The sequence below is a fragment of the Camelus dromedarius genome, chromosome 36 (genome assembly GCF_036321535.1).
Source record: "Camelus dromedarius isolate mCamDro1 chromosome 36, mCamDro1.pat, whole genome shotgun sequence".
NCBI classification, from domain to species: domain Eukaryota; kingdom Metazoa; phylum Chordata; class Mammalia; order Artiodactyla; family Camelidae; genus Camelus; species Camelus dromedarius.
This window is the reverse complement of record NC_087471.1, coordinates 10,749,991-10,772,424: the sequence shown is the minus strand read 5'-3', so window position 1 is coordinate 10,772,424 and position 22,434 is coordinate 10,749,991. Positions and strand designations below refer to the sequence as shown.

The window sequence follows — 22,434 nt, the reverse complement described above, 5'->3', positions numbered from 1 at the left end:
TCAGGAGGTCAACAGAGGTAAAAGAGGAGAGAGCTGTCTAAATAGAAGTGAGAATAAGTAAGTAGTGTGTGGGACTCTAAATTGACTTCAAAGCAATTTCTAAAGACCCTCAAAATAAGAAAAGAATAAGAGAAATTTAAAAGAAAAGAAGAAAAGAACAAACAGCCAAAGAGGTGAGACACAGCCATTTTGATGGTGGGGTGTTTAACTACACAATGAGGTCATCCTATCTCCCGGAAGTGACACGTAATCACCTGCTTTGCACTAGCTCCGCCCCTTCCCTCAGAGGTCCCGCCCCTCAGTCAGCAGCCGGGAGGGTGTTAGGGGGCGTTTCTCTAGGAGGAAAGCTGTGAGCTGCGACGCTGAGGAAGGGGACCCCAAAACGTCTGGCACTGCCCCTTCCAGGGATCACTTTGGACCGCCTCACTCGGCTCAGCGGGATTCAGAAACGCCGAGGGGTCAACCTGATGGGTTTCGGGGTCAACGGAAGAGGGGAAGGGGAGCCCTGGCGGGGTGAACCCCCCGGCCCCCCGCCCAGCAGCTGAGGCACAGGAGGGCGGCCATCTTGGCCGGGAGGGTAGGGCTGGGGAGCTGCGGGCGCCGTGCGATTGGGGGGCTCGCCCGGAAGTGACGCCAACTACCCGGAAGCGGAGGGGGTTCCCTGGCCCACTCCCCCCTCGTTCGTTTGCTCCCCCGCTTCCTCCCCGCCCCCCTTCCTCTCCATTCGTTTCCCCCCCCTCCCCGTTCCCTGCCTTCTTCCCCCCCCACCCGTCCCTCCCCCCCCAACCTCCGGAGCTGGGAAGAGAGTCAAGATGGCGGCGAAATCCGATGGCGGTGGCGTGGGGGTGGGCTTCGCCCAGCTGCACAACCTGGACGAGGCGGTGGGCAGCGGCGGCGAGGAGGACGGGGAGCCCGGGGGAGGCGGCTGCGGCGGCGGCGGCGACGGCAGCGAGCCTGGCGAGAGCAGCTCGCTGCACATCTGCCACTGCTGCAACACCTCCTCGTGCTACTGGGGCTGCCGCTCCGCCTGCCTGCGCTCCCTCCTGGGCAGGAAGCCGCGCCGCAGCGCCGCCGCCGCCGACGGGGGGGACCAGCCGCTGCAGCCGCCCGCGGACGCCGGCCGCCCGACGCCCTCGGCCGAGCGGCCGCAGCCGCCGCAGGTGGAGCGGCCGTGGCTCGACTGCCTGTGGATCGTGCTGGCGCTACTGGTCTTCTTCGGGGACGTGGGCACCGACCTGTGGCTGGCCCTCGACTACTACCGCAAGGGGGACTACGGCTACTTCGGGCTGACCCTCTTCTTCGTGCTGGTGCCGTCGCTGCTGGTGCAGAGCCTGAGCTTCCGCTGGTTCGTGCAGGACTACACGGGCGGCGGGCTGGGCGCCGTGGAGGGGCTCACCAGCCGGGGCCCCCCCATGATGGGGGCCACTTACGGCCACGGCGTGGGGGTCTCGGCCACGCCAGGGGCGCAGCGCCTGTGCCGCCTCTCCGTGTGGATCTGGCAGTCGGTCATCCACCTGCTGCAGATGGGGCAGGTGTGGAGGTAAGAGCACTGCGGGGGTGGGGGCGGGGGCCTGGCCGGCCAGCCAGCCCTGCAGAGGGCCCCGCGGGCGAGGCCAGAGCCCTCCGGAGTGCGCCCCGCCCTCGAGGTGCCCCGCAGGTGGGCCCCTCGGACGGGCCTGGCCCGGGGTCTTTCAGGAGGGGTTTGCCACGCACTTACCCTGGCGTCTCAAAAAGACCATCCTTCGATCTCGATCCCTGGCCACGCCTTTTGGCCCAGGGAGGCCCAAGACCCGGTTTGTGTGTCTTCATCCCTGGTTCGCACTTAGCGGAGACCCTGCCTCATCCTTTCCCTCCCCTCCATCTCTCTGGATCTTTATATTCTCATGGTCCCTTTACCCTGTCTCCCAAGGTAACCAGCCGCTAGCGCTTTTTATCTGCACCCTAGCTCGCCTCCTGGGGGGGAACCTTCCTTCTTCCAGCCGGTTTGCACTCGGTTTTGTCCCCTGGTGAGACATCTTCCCCTCTTTCCCGGTCTTTCCTCCGCAGTGGCCTGTGTGGGGCCCTGTGCAGAACCCCTGGCTGCCTCTCCTTTTAGCGCTCCTTTATTCCACGCCCCCTCCCCCCCTTCCTGCAATCCCATCCCCTGCAAATGACTCCAAACCGCTGCTCTCCTTGAAGGAAAATGACTTTTTTTTTTTGCTGTTTTAGACGTGCCCTCTTCTTAGTGACAGGTAAAATTGTATAGTATGTGATAGGCATAAGCGTTTGTTTTTAACTCACTTCCAGAAAATCACTTAGCCACCTGGTCACCAGTTCTGGTGGAGCACTGATTTTGGTAGCCAGACCAGTGCGCAGGTGATTTATGTTTACACAAGCCCGGAGCGTGGCCTTCGGGCCCTCCCCTGCTTTTGTAAATTTTCCATCTGCCAGGTGAATCCCTCAAACCACTTGCAGGGTTTTTTTTGTTTTGTTTTTTGGGTTTTTTACTAGCCTTAACTGGCTAAACTAAGGAAATGAGCCCATTAAAACCTTGGTAAATCTGTGCCCTCCAACTTAAATCAGCTTGAGTGTGTTCTGGAAACTGAGTTGTGGGTAAGAGTATTTGCAAGAGGAAAAATCTTACTGAAGAGAAATCACACGGAGCTCTTCAGGTACATGGCTTCTGTGAGAAGACATTTTGCCTAGACTCTGGCTCCTATGCCTAGGGAGATTTTAGGTGCTCTGGATTTCAGTTTACTGAGATGTACTCAGGTTAAGTTCATTGTCTTTTGAATTGTTTGTCCAGACCTCTATTCAGAAGTTTTACTAAAAACATTTCAGAAGGCACAGGATTGAATTAAGTCAAATTGTGAAAGTGAATTCAAGAACTTTGTTCTGCGAAATTTACATGCAGATTCGGGATAAGGGACATGTGAGTGGTTCTTGATTTTCCTGGCGCTCTCAGGATTGTTTACTGGTGTTCCTAGACTGAGCCAAGCAGCCTTTTCCCCCCCTCAGCTCTGTTTGTCTCCAGCTAATTTGTTTCCTGCTGATGGGTTGATAACAAGAGGGGGAATGAAATTAAAAAAAAAAAAAGATTGGTTAACTTTTATCTATCTATTATGAGCATAATTTGGAGTCAAGGAAATTTTTGAAATATGTTTTGAATTTGAAATCTAAGTCTAAAAACACCCCAGTCCATACTGAATCAAAGGTAGTGTGTTTGATGAGCAGGATGCCTTTTTTGGTTACTTGCAGGTTAAGATATAAAGAATGAGGGCAAGAGGGACAAAAAGTATGAGGAAGAGAGAGATTTTGAAATAGTAATAAAAGTTAACGGCATGTAATTAATAGTCTTCTACTGAACAAGCGGAACATCTCTCTCTCCATGTCTTAGACTCTTAAATGTGGGCAGTCAAAACCTTGGTGTCAGGTTAAAAGTCCTGAGAGAATTGTTTCAGGTGTAATCCATTCTAGATGTTTCTTAGTAGTAAGCTTTTGGGACATACTGAAATTGAAGTTCTGTTTCACAAAATTTTTAGGCAGAATAATTTTCCCCTCCATTGACCTAAACCTTAACTGTATTTGGCAAAGTAGAAGTCCAGATTGTGGGACAAACTGAAAAGGACATTTTAGGTATAAATTTAGCTTTTATAATTGTTTGAAGCAGGATAGTGTATTACTCGGATTTTTACTGAGCTTTCAGGGTCTACAGTGGTATGTATATATATATATGTTTTTTTTTGAAATGATGCCTGTGATTTTACTATGTCTGAATTTTTGGTCTTTGAAAATTGGAATATATATCTAAATATTTCATAAAGTTAAGATATTAAAAGACATGCTAATTCAGCTAAGTTACTTATTCCAACACACTGTACTTCAAAAGAAATATTTACTGGTGAAGGGTTTTACTTTTTTGTTCCCATTTTTTTCGGTAAGCTTGTTTTGCTTGAAATACTCCTGGAGCAGAATTTGCTCTTTAATACCTGTTAGGCATGTGGCTTGCATGGAAATCATAAGAGCTTTGGAGAAAGGTGTTTATTCTTTCCTTATTTTAATCTCTTGGCAAACTTGTCAGTGTGTGTAAACATACAACATCTCTGCTTCTTCTCAGATTTTTTAGGGTTACATTTGTTCCCTTAATCATGTTTGCTACTTAAATTTTGTTGTTCCATGTGGTCATGTGACATAAGGGTTAAGGTCTAGGAATTTGGTTTGGACCACATTTCTAAGAAAAGATGTCAGTGAAGTTATTATGTTGTCAAAACTGATTCCATTAAATCACAGAGTATGTCTCTTCACTTTTTTTTTTTAATGTAAAATTATTTGACTCTTGCTTGGACAAAAGCACAGTGCTAATTTAAGGAAAAGTAATTCCTCTTGACAGTGAGGTGGTAAACTTCCCTTCAAGATGGAAAATACCTGACATCTCTTTTACCAAATGGCTTCACAGATTGTAAGAAAATACTTTTGTCTGGGCCAGAATTGGAGCATGGAAGAGTAGTTGCTGGTAGGGTGATTCGGTTTCATGAACCGCGCTTTGCGGAGCACCAGCGTGTGGTTGAGGTCTGCTGAGTGTGTGCTTTACCTTCACTAACGCCTTGACGTGAAACTTACTGTCCAGCTTACGTGCTCTATTCTGCAGGTGTTTTTCCCGGGGACAGCAGGTATATGAGTCACTGATACCAGGAGAAGGAGTCACACCGGGCTTCGGTTTAGTACAATGTGTTGTTATTAGAAAGTGAGATCATTTTCTTGGAGGGTTGGATCTTAGGAACAGTTTGGTTTAGTGTACTTGTTGCATTTTTGTGTCTAAGTTTTTCCTTCAGCAGATCGGTCTTTCTTTGCTTTTGTGCTACTTTCAGAGGGTGCTTAGTGTGTTGGCAGCTCAGTGCAGTCAAGAACCGACAGTTCTTTGAAATTTCATGTAATGTCATGACATGATGTCGCAGCCAAATCATTAATCCCCCTTTTTGTTTATTTTTATGGATATGTTTTAAAATTTTTTCTTAAAGTCTTAATTTTACTTGACACTTTTAAAGTGAATGTCAGCTGTTTTTCATCTTGGTATATGTGGTGGAGTGGAGGGTTGCCTTCCAGGGAGAAAAAAGAAAACGGTGTTTCACCTACCATAATGGGGTCATCAATCTGTGAACAATCTAAAGCTTTGTTTTAGCATTTTTTCCTGTTTCAAGTCCTTGGTTTAATATAGGAACACAGCTCTCTGTATAATCAGCAGCAAATGTTGCTGGGCTGGTGAAGATTTTAAAAAATTTCTAACTTTTTATTCCCTTTTCCCTTTCCCCCCACCCCGTATAGGGATGCTTGGAATATTGTGGGGCTTTGTTCTTGTTGAGTATTTTAGAACAGTGGTTCTTAACTCTGGCTGAGAATAGGACCTACTACAACTTAAACAAAAAAATGCTTGAGCATTGCTGGTCCTGCTGAGGAAGAATCTCTGGGTGAGACCCAGGCAATCTTGTTTTTAAGCTCCACAGGTGATCAGATGGGCTTGAGAAGCACTTTTAGAATTGGGTTTCAGGCTTATTCCATTTGGAGATTGTTATTGGATTTGTGTTCTTAATAAATATGATGGAACAGTTGGGAATGGAATGATTTGGTACTGGGAAGTCTGGTTCCTGGACAACACCATAACAAAATGAGTTTACCTTGGAAATATGAGTGTCTAAGTACAGTACTTGAGGCTGTCTCAAGTGTGTGCACTTAAAGTACTCAATGTTTTTTCCTTGGAGCCTAAGTATGGATCTTATTCTAAAAGGATTCCTAGATTCAAAGCATTCTTCAATAAATGTAGCCTCCTTTGCCTTTTATGTAATTCAAATAGCACTTTTATGATTGTGTTGCATGTAAAAGGGAAATTAATTTTGAAATGATTCTCTTAAGTAGGCTTGAGGTAAACATAGCCAGGATTCCAAGAGGTGTTGGGCTGAGTGATCGGTAATGTCCCTCTAGCTCTAGGATTTTGTGATTTGTAAGCAGAAATGTTACCTTACAAATAAGGAAATTCATTCTTGTGGGTCCAGGATGATTACCAGTCATTGTCATGTTAAAAGATTGTGTGTGTGTGTATGTGTGTGTGTGTGTGTGTTTAGGGGGCTTTACATAGTCTGCTTATTACTGGGTGGGAATGTCAGTATTGTAAAAATATCTTTTTTTTTCATTTTGTCCATAAATTTAATGGAATTACAGTTCAAAAGAAACTCAGTGGGATTTTTTGAAGAGAAACTTGGGAAAAATTGATCTGAGAAAAGTAATGTGTTTGAGTAGTCAAGAAAACCTGGAAAAAGAAAAATTTTGAGACTTACACTATCAAAAAGTGAATATGCTATAAAGTGTCAATAATTAGAACATTGTGCCACTGGTAGAGGAATTAAGCAAATCAGTAGTGAAGCAGAGTAAAGAGAAATAAATTGACACGTTTGTGAGAATTTGGTAGGTAGTCAAGGCAGCATTTCTAATCAGTGAAGGGAAAAAAGATTACCTAACAAGTGATAATTGACTAGCCAGTTGAGGAAGAATTGATCTCTGTTTTTACAGAAACAAAAATTCTAAAAGAATTAGAAGTGTAAACATAAAATGTTAAGCTGTAAAAACACTAGAAGAAAATGAAGGATAATATTATAATCTTACAGTGGGTGAATTTTTTGATACCATCAAGGAAAAAAGGGACAAATTTAACAACATCAGATTGTCTCATCTAGTTATTTCCTTTGCCTCTCCCTCCCCACTTGAGGGAAAAAATTCATAGAAATACATGATTAGTTGTGAGAGTAAGAAGAGTTATATTTAGATAAAGAGCTACTTCCTAAAAGGAGAGTGACTACAAAGAGAGCGTCTCTGAAGATTATTTCTCATTTTTAAGTGAACAGAAACAGTAAAAGCTTGACATTTATGGTGAATTTTCAAGTGAAGGTGATGAAAAAATGGCACACTTTGAGTAAAATTGCAGCCAGTGATGACGGATAGTATTTCCAGAATGATCTAGAAACAAAACATCAAAATTTGTATTACAGCAGACTAGCATTCTGGAAATGTAGTAGACACATGTCAGAAATCACAAGCAGTTCATTTCTGCCTTTTATCACCATTTGCTTTGATTTTGTAGAATGTATTCATAAGATCAATTAGTTAGGGTTATGGGATGGATGCATTCCAGAGTGTGGGAAAGAGTAGGCGGGATGCAAAAAGAAACTGTGCCTCAAATGTTGCAATTTTCCCCTTGGACCAGGTTGCTTTGCAGCTTGCTTTCTGCAGACAGGTTTGTGGTGAAAACTTTAGTTTACTCCTGATGTTACTCTAAGTTACCTAGTTTCTTCTAGTGAGAAATTCTGAATTTCTTATTTGGCTCTGCAAGCATTATTATTTTTTTAATCTTGAAAATACAGACAGCCTCATTTCAAAAGTTTAGTGACTTCTGATTTTTGCCTGAAGACAATCCACTATTTACCACTACTGGGGATACTTCAAAAACACAAAAACAAAACATATACACACAAGACATAGCATAGTATTAAGCATTGAGGGAAACATTGGGGTTAAGAAGTCAGTTTATCATTCTGCAGGTTACAAAAAGATCTCTGGTCTCAATTTCCTTCTGTTATATTTTATCAAGTAAGGAGTTAAATTGATTGATCTTTAAGGTTCCCTCAGTTTTAGAAAGTGTGTTATGCTATAGGTATTAGCACTCTGAAGTTTTAAACAAGGAATTTCAGACTGTAGTTTGAACAATGAAAATATTAAAAAATGTGTATGTTTCCCAGAGCTGCTTTGAAGTCCTATCATGTTTTATGTTGACTTAATTTTTTTCATTATTTTTTAATCACTTTGCTACTTTATAGAGGCATGTTATATATATTGCTAGCTAATGTTGATGTTCATAGTGGATAAGACTTCCTGAGCAACTTGTTATGCTGGTTTATTAGCTACTTTTTTGTATTTGCAATTTCAGCTAAAATTATTTTAAAGTGTCTTTTTATAATCTTTTAAGTTTTCTTACTGTTAGATTAAGCTAAAGCAGTGCATATATCTAAGTTATATCTTTCGCAGGCTTTTCTGAGTTTTTTTTTTTTTTTAACCAAGATTCGTTTCTAACTGGGGAAGAACCTCAAATCACCTACTGCAATTTATCGTTTGATATGTATTTTCTAGCTTTAAAAAGTTAGTGTTTGTAAAAAACATTTTTAAATGCTAGCTTCCTTGTCAGTTGTGAGCTGTTTCAGGAAATGATTCCAAGTGAATTTTTTTGTGTTTTGTATTTTATTAAGATATAGATACTTTTTTGGTTTAAGTTGAATTTTGGGGGAAGATGGGATTTGCTTGGAGGAGTCAGTGAATATTGTTCTAAGACGTTAATGCCTTGTACACACAAGTCAATCTTAGGTTTTCCTTTTCTGTACGTCTGATGTGGGTAGATCTTGGCATACTGCATTATTTTAATATACTTTAAAACAAACCACAGTATCCTTCAGTATTTTGCGTATTGCTAACAAAAATTTCTTTGTGTGTATTGCTTTTATCCTGAAATATCAAACAAGTGGTTTTTAAAGTAACTTTTGTTTTGAATGCAGTATTTTGGCCTTTTCTCTTTTGAATTGTGAGGAGGCTGTTTCTGTTTTATCTTAGTCATTACTTTACAGAGCATAGATTTTATGTTCATCACTCATTTCTAGGAAGAAATTTGATTATTCAGTTCACAGGAAGGTAGACACATCACTTGGCTTCACAGCACCCTTGGAAGGGAGGTGGGGATGATAGTTCTTGTTTGTCCTGGCCAGATGCTCTCAAAGAATCACAGGTACATGAAATAGAAAGTCTCTCTTTCACCATTATGCCCCCTTTTCATTCCATCTTAAACATACTGCACACGTGAAGAACGGTGGCAGAAGTGAGGAAGACACCAGATCCCCGGCTCCGGAAACCTGCCGATAAGTTAGAGCCGGCAGGGAATTTGGAACCCAGGCCCTTCCAGACAGCTGACTGGCTCTGCTTTCTCTCCTCGGCTGTGTTTCTTGGAGTGGTCAGAGAAGCTCTTGTATTAGGATGGGCCAGGGCTTCTGAGAATGTGGATTTGTGAGTCTGCTATGGGCTTAAGGAATCAGAACCTCAGGGAGTTGAACCAGTGAATGTATTTTTGCTCAGTCTTTATTGTGGTAACTTTTAAGCACACGGGGAAACTGAAAGAGAAGTGTATTGAACACCTGTTGCCATCTACCTGGATTCTGTACTTGATATAGATAGCTTTATATATGTGCGTTTAACATATATTGTGAGATTGCACCTCTCCATATTTCTTCTCACATACTAAGTAATGAGAATAATTCTGTACAGCTACAATACTATTATCCCATCTAAGAAAATTAACGATAATCCCATACTTAGTCTGTAATTCTAGAAAATCACCTAATAGCTGCTTCATATTCGTATTTGCTCGTTTGTCCCCAGCAGTGTCTTTCATAACCCCCCTCCCCCCACCAACAGGGATTAATCAAAATTGCTTAATCAGCATTGCTTTTATGTTTCTTTAACTCTAGAACGAAGCTTAAATTTGTCTTTTCTTCATGATGTTGACTTTTGTGGAGTCTGGGCCAGTTCTGTATGCTCCCTGTTTTGGATTGCCTTGTTTCCTCCAAGTGTCAGCTGCTTTCTGTGTCCTGGGTAAACTTGAGGGTGTGTCTAGGGGCTTGATTACATTCAGGCTGCATATTTTTATCAAAAGTACTGCTTTTTACTTACATTTGCGTCATATCACATGATAACCTGGTTCATCCTGCTATTAGTGACACTGAGTTTTATCTCTTGGTTAAGGATCTGGCTGCCAGATTTTTCTGTATGAAGGTACATTTTCCCCCTTACAGTCAGTAACTAACTTGTGGGGTAAGGCTCTGGCAAGGGTTGATGGCCTGTTTTGTGACAACCTTTTACCTCATGATTTTAGGGGCCATTGAGGATCCTTTCCTGGGTAAATTATGAAATTGCTGGTGGGAGATGGGGTTTGTATTTTAAATGAACTCCCTAGTAATTCTTATCTCTCTGAAGTTCGAGAGCCATTGCTCTACTGGAATCAGGACCTGAGAGTTTAAAAAAATTCTGTCCCAAAGAGGTTTTTATGAATCTAGGCACTGGTGGGTTTTCAACTGGTTGTCTGTAGACAGCTTCATATTAGTTTTGGAGGAAAAAATTAAAATATGCCTCGTGTGTCCTTTTGTAATAGCAATAACCTGAGGTAAGGGCTGACAGAAGTATATGTTAACAGGTTAGAATGTATGTCTCCAGTTGAAGGAGAGGGGAGGAGGCATATAGGAATTACTAAAGTGGAAAGGAAACTGTGATGGAAATTCTACTTTTACAAATATTGTTTCATTTAAATTTTCGTAAGTTTTTCTGTGCCTGTTTTACAGATGAAGAAATGAGTTTAGGGAGGTTAAGTAATCTGATAAGTCACTGGTAACCGAGGAAAGTTTTGAAGCCAGATTTCACTGATGGCAACAAATGTGCAGTTTTCTCTATCGTATTTCTTTTGTTATACGATCAGGAGGCTCTTTGCACTGATTCCTTTGGGGCTTTGCTGTTCTGGCTCATTGGAAGTGGAGGGGTGATCATCGTGAAGCCCTGGGGCCTCTGGATGTACAGGCTGAAGTTCTTTGAGATCTCTGATTTCTAGTCTGAAGTATTCAGCTCCGCAGAGAAGATGCACCCTTGTGTTGATTCTCCATTTACCTGTTGGAAACACCAAGAATAGCAGCTCTTTCCTTAAGGTTGCGAAGCAGTTGTTTTCAAATCTTGGCAGTGTGTCGGAATCGTCTGGGGAGTCGGCTGTTTGGGTTCTACCACAAGAGGTTATGGTACAGCAGGTCTGGGGGGTGCCTTGGACTCTACATATTTAAAAAGCCTGTGGTTTTAGGAAGTTCCCCAAGCAGTACACACCAGTGTCTGATCGGACCTGACTCTTAGCTGGAAATGGGTTGTCAAAAGTGGATATTAATCAAATGGTAGCTTTATTTGCCATAGACTATGCTTAAGATTTAGAATACTGTAAAAGCATTTAGCAGTAAAACTGTACAGCATATGCTTGAGTATTCTTTTGATTCATAAGCGACTATGGAAATTTGAAGTACTTCAAGGTCATTATTAACACAAATTATCACTGTTGGTGCTCCAGAAGTGCTGGGTTAGAGGCATTTTATTGTGTTGGGGAAATTGATATCCAATCCAGAGTGAATTTCATGTCTCAGATTTTCAGAAATGTTATATTTGTTGAAATTAGTGCCAAGGATAGGATTCCTAAAAAGAAACTGGTGAGTGAAAGGGGAGAGGTGACGTAATAGGTATTAAATAAGTCTCATTAGGAATGGGAACAGAGGGAGCAGAGAGGAGAAATGACTTGACTGCACTCTGCTTGATGGATTCACGGGGAGGAAGAACTAGGGGAGGGCTTGGGAGGGGATTATCGGTGTTTGACTCTGCTGCTCCATGCTGGTAAGGTACTAGCACAGTGGATCAGCAAGGACACCGAAAACCTACACACACCGAAATAACATCCCTTGGAGCTCCGTCTCGGAATGTGCTGTGGTGGTGGTGAGAATACCCAAGCTCCTTGTAACTGGGAAGCTCAGGGTCAGAACTGCCAGGAGGGCCACAGCTGGCAGAGAGGGCCACCCGGTGTCTGGGCAGGCACACTGTAGACTGGGCTGGATCCTCTGTGATTCCAGATCAAAATGAGCAGAACTCTCCAAATCTGCTGTTTTGCTTGGTTATAAGGAATGCAACTTTTGAGTAGTAAACTAAGTTATAACTAAATAGTTATAAATACCCCCATGTATTTAGGATGCTGCCATTTTGCCTTCTGTAAGGCAGTTTTCATTAAAGGTGACTCTGAAGGAAAAGACTGTGCCTTCCAATGAAAGAATCATATACTCAGAATGTAAGCAATCTCAGACGGTTTTGCTAGACCTAGTGGGTGACAGTGTGCTTTTTGATTGGCAGAAAAGAGAAGCTACATAAAGCATTTATTGCTCCATTTGCAAATTAAATAAAAGCTGTCAAAACTGAGCTGAAATTAAAAGCAATCACATTGTAAATTTGGAAAAATCGAGTTAGAATTGTTTGTAGCATTTGTGGACCATACTTGTGGTTTCCAGTATTTGATAAGGGACCACATAATTTTTAGGTAGTTTTCAAGGTGTAGTAGTTTAGGATGAAATGAGATGGTATCTGTCAGGCCTGTTACAAGATTTTGAATGGGGCCCTGTAAGGTTGGAATGTGTCATTTTGCCTGTTTGCTCGGCATTTACTTTCACTATCTCAATTCGTGGTACACACACATCTCCCATAACATGACATATGCGTTCCTGAAAACCCTCTCACTCTGCAAAATCACACACCAAAAATAACAGGGCTGTGGGAAAAATAGGATTAAGGCTAGCCTACTTAAAACCATGTGACTTTACTAGAAATTGACATTGTAAACTGACTATACTTCAATTTAAAAAAACAAGCAAAAAAGTTATGTGATTCTGTAACCAGAGCACTAACAGAAATAATGACAATCCAAATAAAAATAAGAGCACGGAAGTATGGGTGATGTTTGCACTCAGCATCGAACCCAGGTGGTTCTAGGCCTTATTTTATCCTGGGACATGCTTTTCCTTTTTTGGTATGTAGATTCTTGTAGGTTAGCTTCTACTGGAGGCCAGTTTCCCCCAAATTAAAGCCCTGAGCCAGGGTTTAGTCTTCAACGTGTGCATCACTCAGCATCACTAGGTAGTGGAAAGCATAACGGATATTGAAGACACTAAAGCAGCCGCCACTACTTGTATCAAAGAAAGGTACTTTAATAAAATTCTCACCATTTTTCTTTTTCTTTTTTCCTCTCCCTAACCCACCCCCCCCCCCCAAGTCTTTATTATTTGTGAAAAATCTTGCCCTTGATAGCTTCAAAACATTAACATGCTGGGAAGACTCACTCACGGACCCACACTACTTCCCCGTCACACTGTTGTCCTTCCCATTCTGCCAGCCGTGTGTGGAAGAACCCACGCTACAGAGGCATGCTTTGTGGCATAACTGCCTTGTTTTTGAATCTGTACTTGGAGATGTCAAGGTTCTGTTGTTTTGGAAAGTTCTAGTTTTGGAGACACGACAGTCTTGCAAGGTTGGGTGAAATTCAGTATTCTTCTCATGCTTTGTTGGCCTTGACATACAGTAAAGAAGCGAATAGGTACTATTTCAATCCACTTTTAAAAATCTGTAACATAGTCCTTGGATGGAATGAGCTATGTCTCAATGCCACATTGACATTTGAACTGCATATATGGAGCAGGAATGGTTTTAAATTTCAGTTCATTTGAAATGTAGTTAGAGTGAGATTTTAAATTAAAATTCATCTGATTATACAGTAAATGGAAAAAAGAGCAACAGTAGCCAGTTGTCAAGGAAAAGACTGATGAGTAGAACAAACAGACGGCTTTCGGCAATATAAACAATCTGTTTTCATAGGGTTGTTTTGTTTTGTTTTTTTAGGATGATTGGGAGAACTTCCACATTAAGGAGAAGTTAGTTAAATGTGAAAGACAGCAATTGTACAGCGTGTATGGTAGTGACTACTACAGTGTGTTTCCTCCGTAACTGTGATAACAAAAATTTCAGTGGCTTGATGCAAGAAATCTGTTGTCTACCCTGGGTGGTCCTGGCTGATAGTGGCTTGGCATCCTTTAGGGGCTCAGCGCCCTCAGCATTCAGCCAGAGAAAGGAAAGGGAATATGGGGAAAGCGTAACTGCTTCTCAAAGCTCTGGCTTGAAGTGACACACATCAGTGGGCTAACGTCCCACGTGGAGAACCCTGTGACCACGCCCACATCCAGGGAGGCTGGAAAGTGCAGTCCTGTCTCGGGAAACAGGCTTGCACTGCAGAAGAGGAGCTTGTGTTTTGGTGATCAGAGATGGAGAAAGAAACAATTCTGCGTTTAGACCAGATACCCTCCAGATTAGATTAAGGGAGGGGTGTGTGTGTGTGTGTGTATGTATGTGTGTATAATGTAAATTGATACTGACTGGAGTGTAAAAGAGACAATTTCTTTTTAAAACTTTGATTTATGTTTTAATTTAATATTTTAGAATTTGCTGACCATGTCAGGCCTCTGTCTCATTTTACTCTTTAAAAATGTTAAAACCATTCTTAACCTGAGGGTCACACAAAAACAGGTCAACCCTATTTTAATTGGTCAGGTAAAGCAAGTAACAATTTAAATTAGCTTTTAAAAGTAACAGCTATGTTTAATCATTTTAAGTGTGATCCATGCTAAATATACTAAATTAAAATATAATGAAATAATACAAGTAGAGTTTTGAATAATTTTTCTTCAGATGAAATTTCATTGAGGTAAAAATGGCTTTCATGGACTAAATAAAAAGTAGCAGAGCCCAGTACCTAGGCCTCGTCCGTATTTCAGGTCTTGACAATTAGTTCACCTGGTTTAGGATGGTTTGGGATCTTGATACGTGACCACAGCGGTTGTAGCTGTAACAAAACCATGCCCCTTACTTGGGGACCTTTTGGGCGCTAGTCCCTGAATAACTGCTCCCAAAAGTCACTCCTTGCTTCTCATCTGTTAATTGTACAGGTCACCAAATATATAACCCAAGTCTATGTGCAATGTTCATACCTAGCTTTGGAAATTTACACTAAACCTTTATATTACTAAAACTGATTGGATTCAATTTGTTTGTGTGTTAATAACCACTGGGAACGGACTCAGATTATCTAAAAATTCCTTGTAAAGATGTCAAAGCATCTAAGTGTGATTTAACTTAAAACTGAAACTAGAATGTTTTTATCAAAACATGTCAGTATGTTTTATAAGTTCATCTAGAAATTGGAGACCTGCTAGTCCTAGTGAAGGTTTAACAGTTCACTGTCTTAAGATACTTGTTCTGTTAATTCCAAATGTGATTTAAGTTACATTTTCTGCTATACTTAATTGGCTTTTAAAAATTAGGTTACTGAAGCATTAAAATAATAAATATATGTATTTATTTAGAGGCTATTTAATAATTAAAGTTTCTCTGCAGAATATTATTAGTTGAGAGTGTACTGAGAGTTCAGATGAGGATCCTTGTTTTTTTCTTACAAAGCCAGGATCTGTGACCTGTATGGCTGATTCATAATTAATATCTTTCAGGACTATTGTACTTGAGAGATAAAACTGCAAATTATAATTAGAATAAAAACTAGACACCGAAACCTTTAACAGAAGCTGTATGATGTTACAGGTCAAATACACGTTACCTGAGATAAAATTTTTTGCCTGGTTGATCTTATTAATATAATTTTAATACTTTTAATGTATTTACTCATATTATCTGGTACTGGCTTAGTCGTTCGCCCCCACTATTGCATCTGTTGCATCCAGAAGATACTGCCCAGACTACAAGTAGACCTGACTCCCCAGTGTTGTATGTAGCCACTGGATGACCCTGTCTGAGCTTGATCAAAAAAGTGCTGTTACATCCAGGGATTCCAGAACGTAATACTGCTACGGGTGTTTAAAGGCTTACACCATGTTTCAAACTTTATTCATAAGCCTTTTCAATTTTTAATTGATAAGCTCACTAGACTAGACTCTCCAAAAATCTTACTTAATGGCATTATAGTAATATTAATCGACACAGATCATAGGACTTCTCAGGACCAAAGGAAAAAGGAAATTGCTGAACTTCACATGATGGTTACTCTTGGTTGACATAGATACAGCCTTGAGTAATAGTTTTTCAAAAAATCCAGTAGTACTTCACACTGCTCCTAACTACACCTGAAACTAACACAATATTGTAAATCATTATACTTCAGTTAAAAAAAAAAAAAAAAAGATGGCTTATGTGAAAAACCAGAAAGTAACAAGTGTTGGTGAGGATGTGGAGAAATTGAGACCCTTGTGCATTGTTCCTGGGAATGTGAAATAGTGTAACCGTGATGGAAATCAGAATGGTGGTTTCTCAGAAAATTAAATATAGAATTATATATGATCCAGCAATTGCATTTCTGGGTATATACCCCAAAGAACTGCAAACAGGGGCTTGAAGATATGTTTGTGTAACATGTTCACAGCAGCATTATTCATAATAGCTGAAAGATAGAAGTGACCCTGCTGTCAGTGTGTGGATGAACGGATAAGCAAAGTATAGCATGTACACAGAGTGCAATATTACTCAGTCTTAAAAAGGAAGGATATTCTGATGCAACATGGATGAAGCTTGAGAATATTATGCTAAGTGACGTTAAGCCCGTTTAAAAAAAAGGGCAAATGCTGTATAATTTTGTTTTTATGAGGTAACTAGAATGGTCACACTCAGAGAGACAGAAAGAAGGGTGATTGCCAGGGGCTGGGGGGGAGCAGTTTGGGAAGATGAAAAGAGTTCTGTTGTGGATGCTGGTGATGGCTACACAACAGTGTGAATGTACTTTATGCCTCTGAACTGTACACTTGAAAGTGGTTAAGACAGTAAAGAAGTCAAACAAACCCTTCAGATATTTTCATTTCTTCACAGCTCTGCTCACAACTTTAACACACAGAACAAATGAATGAACAGTTTCTTTCTCTTCCTTGCCCAGTTCTGTTGTCAATTTAAAAAACAAAAGCAATGCTAATTATGTCCCCACAGCCAGCCCATTTGGGTCAAGGCATACCTTTTACCAGCGTTCTAGCCACACCATCCAGTTGGGAACCGGCCTCAATCTTGTTACCTAAAAGTATTATTTTGAAAATGGTCACTTCCACCGCATGTTGTGACCACTGTCAGGTAAAAAGTCAGTCCAAGTTGTTAGTCTCCATACCTGTAGTGTCAGATTGGAAAAAGAGAACCCATGTTATTAAATCTGAAATGACTCCAGTAAAGAGTGGTATTTTAAATCAAAAGAGAGCCTTGTCCCCGTTCCATGTCCCACAGCCTGAGCTGTGGTGATGGATGAGGCAGTGCCTAACAAGGAGGGCCAAGGGCGCCCAGGCCTTCGGAGCATGCCTTCTGGCCCCGAGAGCTCAGTCTCGAGCTTGCCCTGACCAGCTGTTAACTTGTGCAGTTATTTAACCTCTCTGTTCTTGGGTTTCCTATTGAGTAAAATAGTGGTTATTTTGGGTAGAAAGATCAGAAACAGCTTAGTGGAGGAGGATGTGACTACCTTACAGTGTGGTTTTGAGAATTAAGAGTAATACATGTAAAGTCTGAGACTGGGGATGGGGTGGGTACAACTCAGTGGTAGAGCGCACTGCTCCCTTAGCATGCATGAAGTCGCAGGTTTAATCCCCAGGACCTCCATTAAAAAAAAAATTTAAATGTCTGAGAACAGTGCTTGATACACAATAAGAACTTACTGTTAGATATTAACAACTTTTTCTACCTGGCCCACAGTATTGAAGATTGTACCTGGTATTCGTAAGGTTCTTCCTGGCCAAATTTTCTTCCTTTATTTAACTGTTACTCACTTCTTTTTCTACCCATGTAAATATGCCTTGCTTGGGTGTGCAAAGTAAATTCTCCAAATAAAGATGTAATAATGTTAAAGCAGTTATAAATATGTATCCATTAAATGGTTGTTCTCTTTGTAAGTGAAATCAGGAAGAAAACTGTAGTCACTTTGTAATTTATTTACATGTTGATAAGTGCTTGTATGAAAAATGGATTATCCATATGCAAGAATAAATTAGGCAGGCAAGTCTTTTGAAATACAGTCTTGTCTAGAAGTCAGAACATATTATCTGGCACCAAAAAAATCAGAAAATGTTTATATGAGCTTCTCTAAGAAAAAAGTGTTACGAGATATTATCATGCATGTATAAACTTTTGACAGATGAAGAGTTCACCACCCTTTAGTTGATGAGGAAAATATTGGGTGCAAATGTTTTAACTGCAACAATCCTTTAAAATCCCCTCAGCAAAGAAGGATGTTAAGCAGCTGTTTTACACCCGTTCTAAACAATATGGACAGATCTTAGTTCTCTGAATCTGCCACCAGTTCAGAGCCCTTCAGTGGTCCCTCTTTGTTCATAGAATACACCCCAGACTTTTAAACCTACAGTATGAAGTTCGTGGTTCCAAAAGACTTTTCTTGCCGGTATTTCATTATTCATTATATCATGACCTCATTACCCGACTTTCAGAGTGAAGCATTCCTGCAGCACTGTATTTCAACCGGCCCATCCTCATGCCCTGTACCGTTTGTCTCCATGCGACCTTGTCGCCAGTGCCACCTTGAAAAGAGCCTTAGGGAACTGGGGAGATTTGCTGATGACAGTTTCAGGTGGTAGTTTTAATCTCTTGCCTCTGAAATGTTACACACACTGAATGTATGTAGTGACTTACTTTAATGTTTTCTATGTGCAGTGGCTAAAGTCCAGGTATCCAGTAGGAATTAGTAAATTCAGAATCAGTTACTAGCTTTTCGTAAAGGAAGCACCTGCCAACTTGCCTGGCTTTCAGCCTTAGATGGGTCTTCTCTAGCTAGATGCCTGTTCTGGCCACTGGACTCCTGTAGACCCAGGCAGACCCAAAACCAGTCAAAAAAATGCAGAATTAAAAGCAGAGGAAGAGTTCACTTGGAACTTGACCATCTGCCTTTGACTGCTTTGTCTCAGTTCTACTTTTAGTTAGAATTACAGTAAATCTGAAAGTTTTTTGTTTGATCCATGCTCCTCTTCCATTTCTTTTTCTTTTTTAACCTCTCAAATGTTTGTATGTAAAAGTTCGGTATTTTTAAAAAATAATTTCTCCATGGTTGGAATATTTTGTACCTTTCCCCCAACTTTAATGTGTGTGTATAACAAAGTTCCTTTTTGGTTGAAATTCAGGTTGTATTCTTTCATAACTGTCTGATGATCACCTGAAGCCCCGTAAGTTAAGACTAATGAAGTAATCCATTTTTAATACATTAATTTTAGAGGCCCATTTGTAGTTTTTAAAGTTTCATAATATTGTTAATCCTTGAGCTTGCGGCAGGTCGATCCCAGAGCTGATAACCTTTTGAAAGGTTGTACTAGAGCAGACTGATTCGTTGTTGAGCTTGTGAAATGACTGCTGTGACTAGAAGACACATCCGTGGTCTGGTTTTGGTCAACGGCCGGAATAGCATCCATCAGGGAATCTCTCTGCTGCTTCCACCTGTTGGTTGGAAGACCTGGCTCCCACCTGGCCCCCGTGGCTCAGTACCTGCTCTCTGTGCTGTAATCGTCTCTGGCCTCAGTTATGGAACCAAGTATTGTGGGATCAGTTCTGTGTGGCTTAACCGTTAAGAAGGACCCCAGGCTTCAGGTGTTCAATGTCAGAGAGGCCTCAGTGGGCAGTACCTCGGAGTGTACACTGGCCCGTTGTATTAGTTTCCTTCAAAGGCTGCTGTGAGAAGGCATTGCACACTGGGTGGCTCAAAACGACAGAAACTTATGCTCACAGTTCTGGAGACTAGAGGCCTGAAGCCAAGGCGCTGGAAGGGCTGCGATCCCTCTGAGACTGGCTGGGATCCTTCGTTGCGCCTTCCTGGCTTCTGGTGGTGGCCCTCGGCCTGGGGCCTTCCCTGGCTTGCAGCCACATGACTTCAGAATCTGCCTCCGTTGTCACCTGGTGTTCTTGTGCCTGTGTCTAGATTTTCCTTTTCTTAGAAAGACACCAGTCGTGCTGGATTAAGGCCCAGCCTACTCTAGTATGACTCCAGCTTCACTCACTGCATCTACAACCACCCCGTTTCCAAATGAGGTCACATTCTGAGGTGCTGGGCGCTGGGACTTCCACATATCTTTTTGGGAGACACAACCCATAACATCCATGACTTTTTCTTTGGGTTTTGAAATTCTCTTTCATGGTTGACCCAATGTCTGACTGAAAATGAAGGCAGTTTGACTGGGTATGGTAATCCTTCAAACAAAGAAATTACGTATTTATGAAAACACTGTAATGAAGGTTATGAAATAGATAAAAGTACAGCTTTGCTGTAGGATAAGCAAGGGTGTTATGTGTGGTGGTACACAGCCCAGTCCACCTAACTTCACACTGTCGCACAGGATGTACAGTGGGGCTTCCTTATCCATCACTGTAACCCTGCAGGTGATGCAGTTTCCCGTCTCCATAGTGCCATGGGCTTGGGCTTAGGGACTGATCACTGAGTTCTTAGAGCCGTGGGTTGCCCCTGGGTGGAGTGGGAACCAACTCCCAGGTTATCCCAGTTTGGATGAGGTGATGCTGGCGGAGTGTCTGGCACACATGGTGAGCCCGCTCTGCAGGAGCCGCCCTCCCCTCTGCTCCGTCTTCTCTTAGTCTTGGCTGCGCTGGAAGTGCTGTCAGTGGAGCAGCTGGAGTCCGTTGCTCTGCCAGCAGTAACATCTTGCTGCCAGTGGTGCCAGACTTTGCCCAGTGTTGAGCTGCCTAAAAATAGTAACCAGGAAGATGGCCAGAGGAGGTCTCTTGCTCAGAGCTAGAGAATTTGTGGGGTTTTCTTTGAGACAGAAACTCGTGCTTTATTAAGATGCGCTGACTGCTGTGGGCCTTAGTCCCAGCCGGTGCAGTGCTATGGGCATAGCCCAGCACCCTGTGTGGCTTGAGGTGGACATCTGCCTTCTTACTCAGATTTTTAAATGGTCCTTGGGTTTTGGGGTGGCAGGGAGTACTGTGGGGCAGTATCTTAATGTTTTGGAAAGCAGTTTAATATGAAGTTTACAACTTGTAAAAAAGTATATACATTTATTTCATAAATAAAGGGATATAACAATAAAAACATCTGTTTACCAGTATATTTGAAACCATTTTTTTTCCCTTCAAAGTATCAGTAACATGCTTAAGTTTTCTTGTGGGGGGAATTTATTCTTGACATAGTAAACATATTTGAGCCTCGCTTATCTGTTATGTTAAGCCATTTACTCAACTCACCCTCAGTTTCTGATTCTGTAAATTGGAAATAATAGTACCTAGTTTACCCCCATCTTAAAATGATCAAGCAGGATACAGACATATGTTGGTTAGTTGAACTAGATCATTTTCCAGGTTTATTTTCGATTGTGAGATTCTTCAGTTTTTTGAAATCAGATAACTTGTAAAAGTGCTTTAGAGACGCTCGTGTAGGGCGGTGATAATCATGTCAGTTCGGCAACACTCGAGCACACAAGTGGGAACCTTGTAAAATGAAGTTTACAAGGTCGTTTGTTTTACTCTCACAGAATAGCGTGTGAGGCAGTGTCTCTCACAGAGGTCAGAAATCAGTATTAATTTGTCAGGCTTTAAATGCAAATCTGCCTGCCTCTAATTCTTTGAGAAGGATGAAGTTGCAAACTTGTATTTCCGTACTTGTTTTACGCTATTTTTTGTGTGGCTGGAAAAAGATCATGAAAAATGGGGAGCAGCACCATTGGTCCTGTTGACAGACTGAGGGAGGGGTAGTGATGATGCTGAGGGGTCATTGGTCTGGGAGGAGAGGGAAGCATAGTGGATGGGGTTTAAAAACCACGTAGTGCTTTCAAAGTGAAACAGTTATCTTCAAGTAGATCGTCAGAATTTAAAAAAAATGTTTAGAACGTACTACGGTGGGATCTGAGGATCTCACAAATTCTTTTTTTATTTTTTCCCTCCTGTATTTTTCTAAAACAAATGTTCACTTACCTGTTTTAGAAAGGGGGTGGGGGAACCCTAGTAAATCTAAATTACTTTGGCACTTCAGTGAAATATTCTCCTACCTAGATTGTGGCATTGGGGCGTCTGAGAAGGTGAGAAGATCTTTGCTGTCCTTTCTCTTTTGCTCCCTGGATATTGTGGAATGAGTTAACGAAGAGAGCTGCAGGACTGGTCAGGAGCCTCAGGTGAGAGCTGGGGTGGAAGGGCGCTCAGGGCAGCATCTGGACATTGGGCGTCCGTGTCACCTCTCAGTGGATTACTAAGCCACCGAAGGAAGGCACTGTGTGTTCTTTGCTACAGTCACAGCCACTTTGTTCTTTGAATCAAAGGAAAGAACAGAATGTCTAATTATAATAATCTTCTAATAATTACAATATTTTGCATTCATTTTCTTTTAAAAATCTATTTGAGTAACTACTAGGCTTCAGAAGATGTTGGAAAATAGCATTTAGGCAGCAGCTGGCAGCTACCAGTGTTGGAGTCTGTGCCGTGCTCAGCTCGTAAAAGATTTCATTAGTTGGACATACACTTTGATTTCCTTATTGCTGCACAAGTCCGTTCTCTGGAGCAGCTGCTTTGCAAAGGAATGTACAATAAACATTTCTACACTTGTTTCAAATATGTGGGTTTTGTTGGAGTGTGACTTGCCATCTGGTAGAGAGAGGAGTGGCTAACTCGTGGAGAAGGAGTGTCTGGAATCTCTCCATGTGTTCCTGACGCAATTTCAGGTCCCCTCTTCGGTTTTCCTTCACTGAGAGGAGATAATTGACAACTGTAATGATTTCATTCTCT

At 41.7% G+C, this 22,434-nt stretch overlaps 1 protein-coding gene and 1 long non-coding RNA gene across 2 annotated transcripts in view; both read left to right on the top strand.

Moving 5' to 3' along the window:
- Positions 1-776: 776 nt before the first annotated feature.
- The window catches only part of XKR6 (XK related 6), a 223,456-nt gene continuing 201,798 nt past the window's right edge, over positions 777-22,434 (top strand). Inside the window, exon 1 of the mRNA XM_031442049.2 lies at positions 777-1,540. Coding sequence (XP_031297909.2) covers positions 813-1,540 — 728 coding nt within the window. The 5' untranslated portion in view covers positions 777-812. The remainder of the gene's footprint in view (positions 1,541-22,434) is intronic.
- The window catches only part of LOC105101977 (uncharacterized), a 39,275-nt gene continuing 37,617 nt past the window's right edge, over positions 20,777-22,434 (top strand). The window contains exon 1 of the long non-coding RNA XR_010379209.1: positions 20,777-21,827. This is a non-coding gene — a long non-coding RNA (uncharacterized LOC105101977). The remainder of the gene's footprint in view (positions 21,828-22,434) is intronic.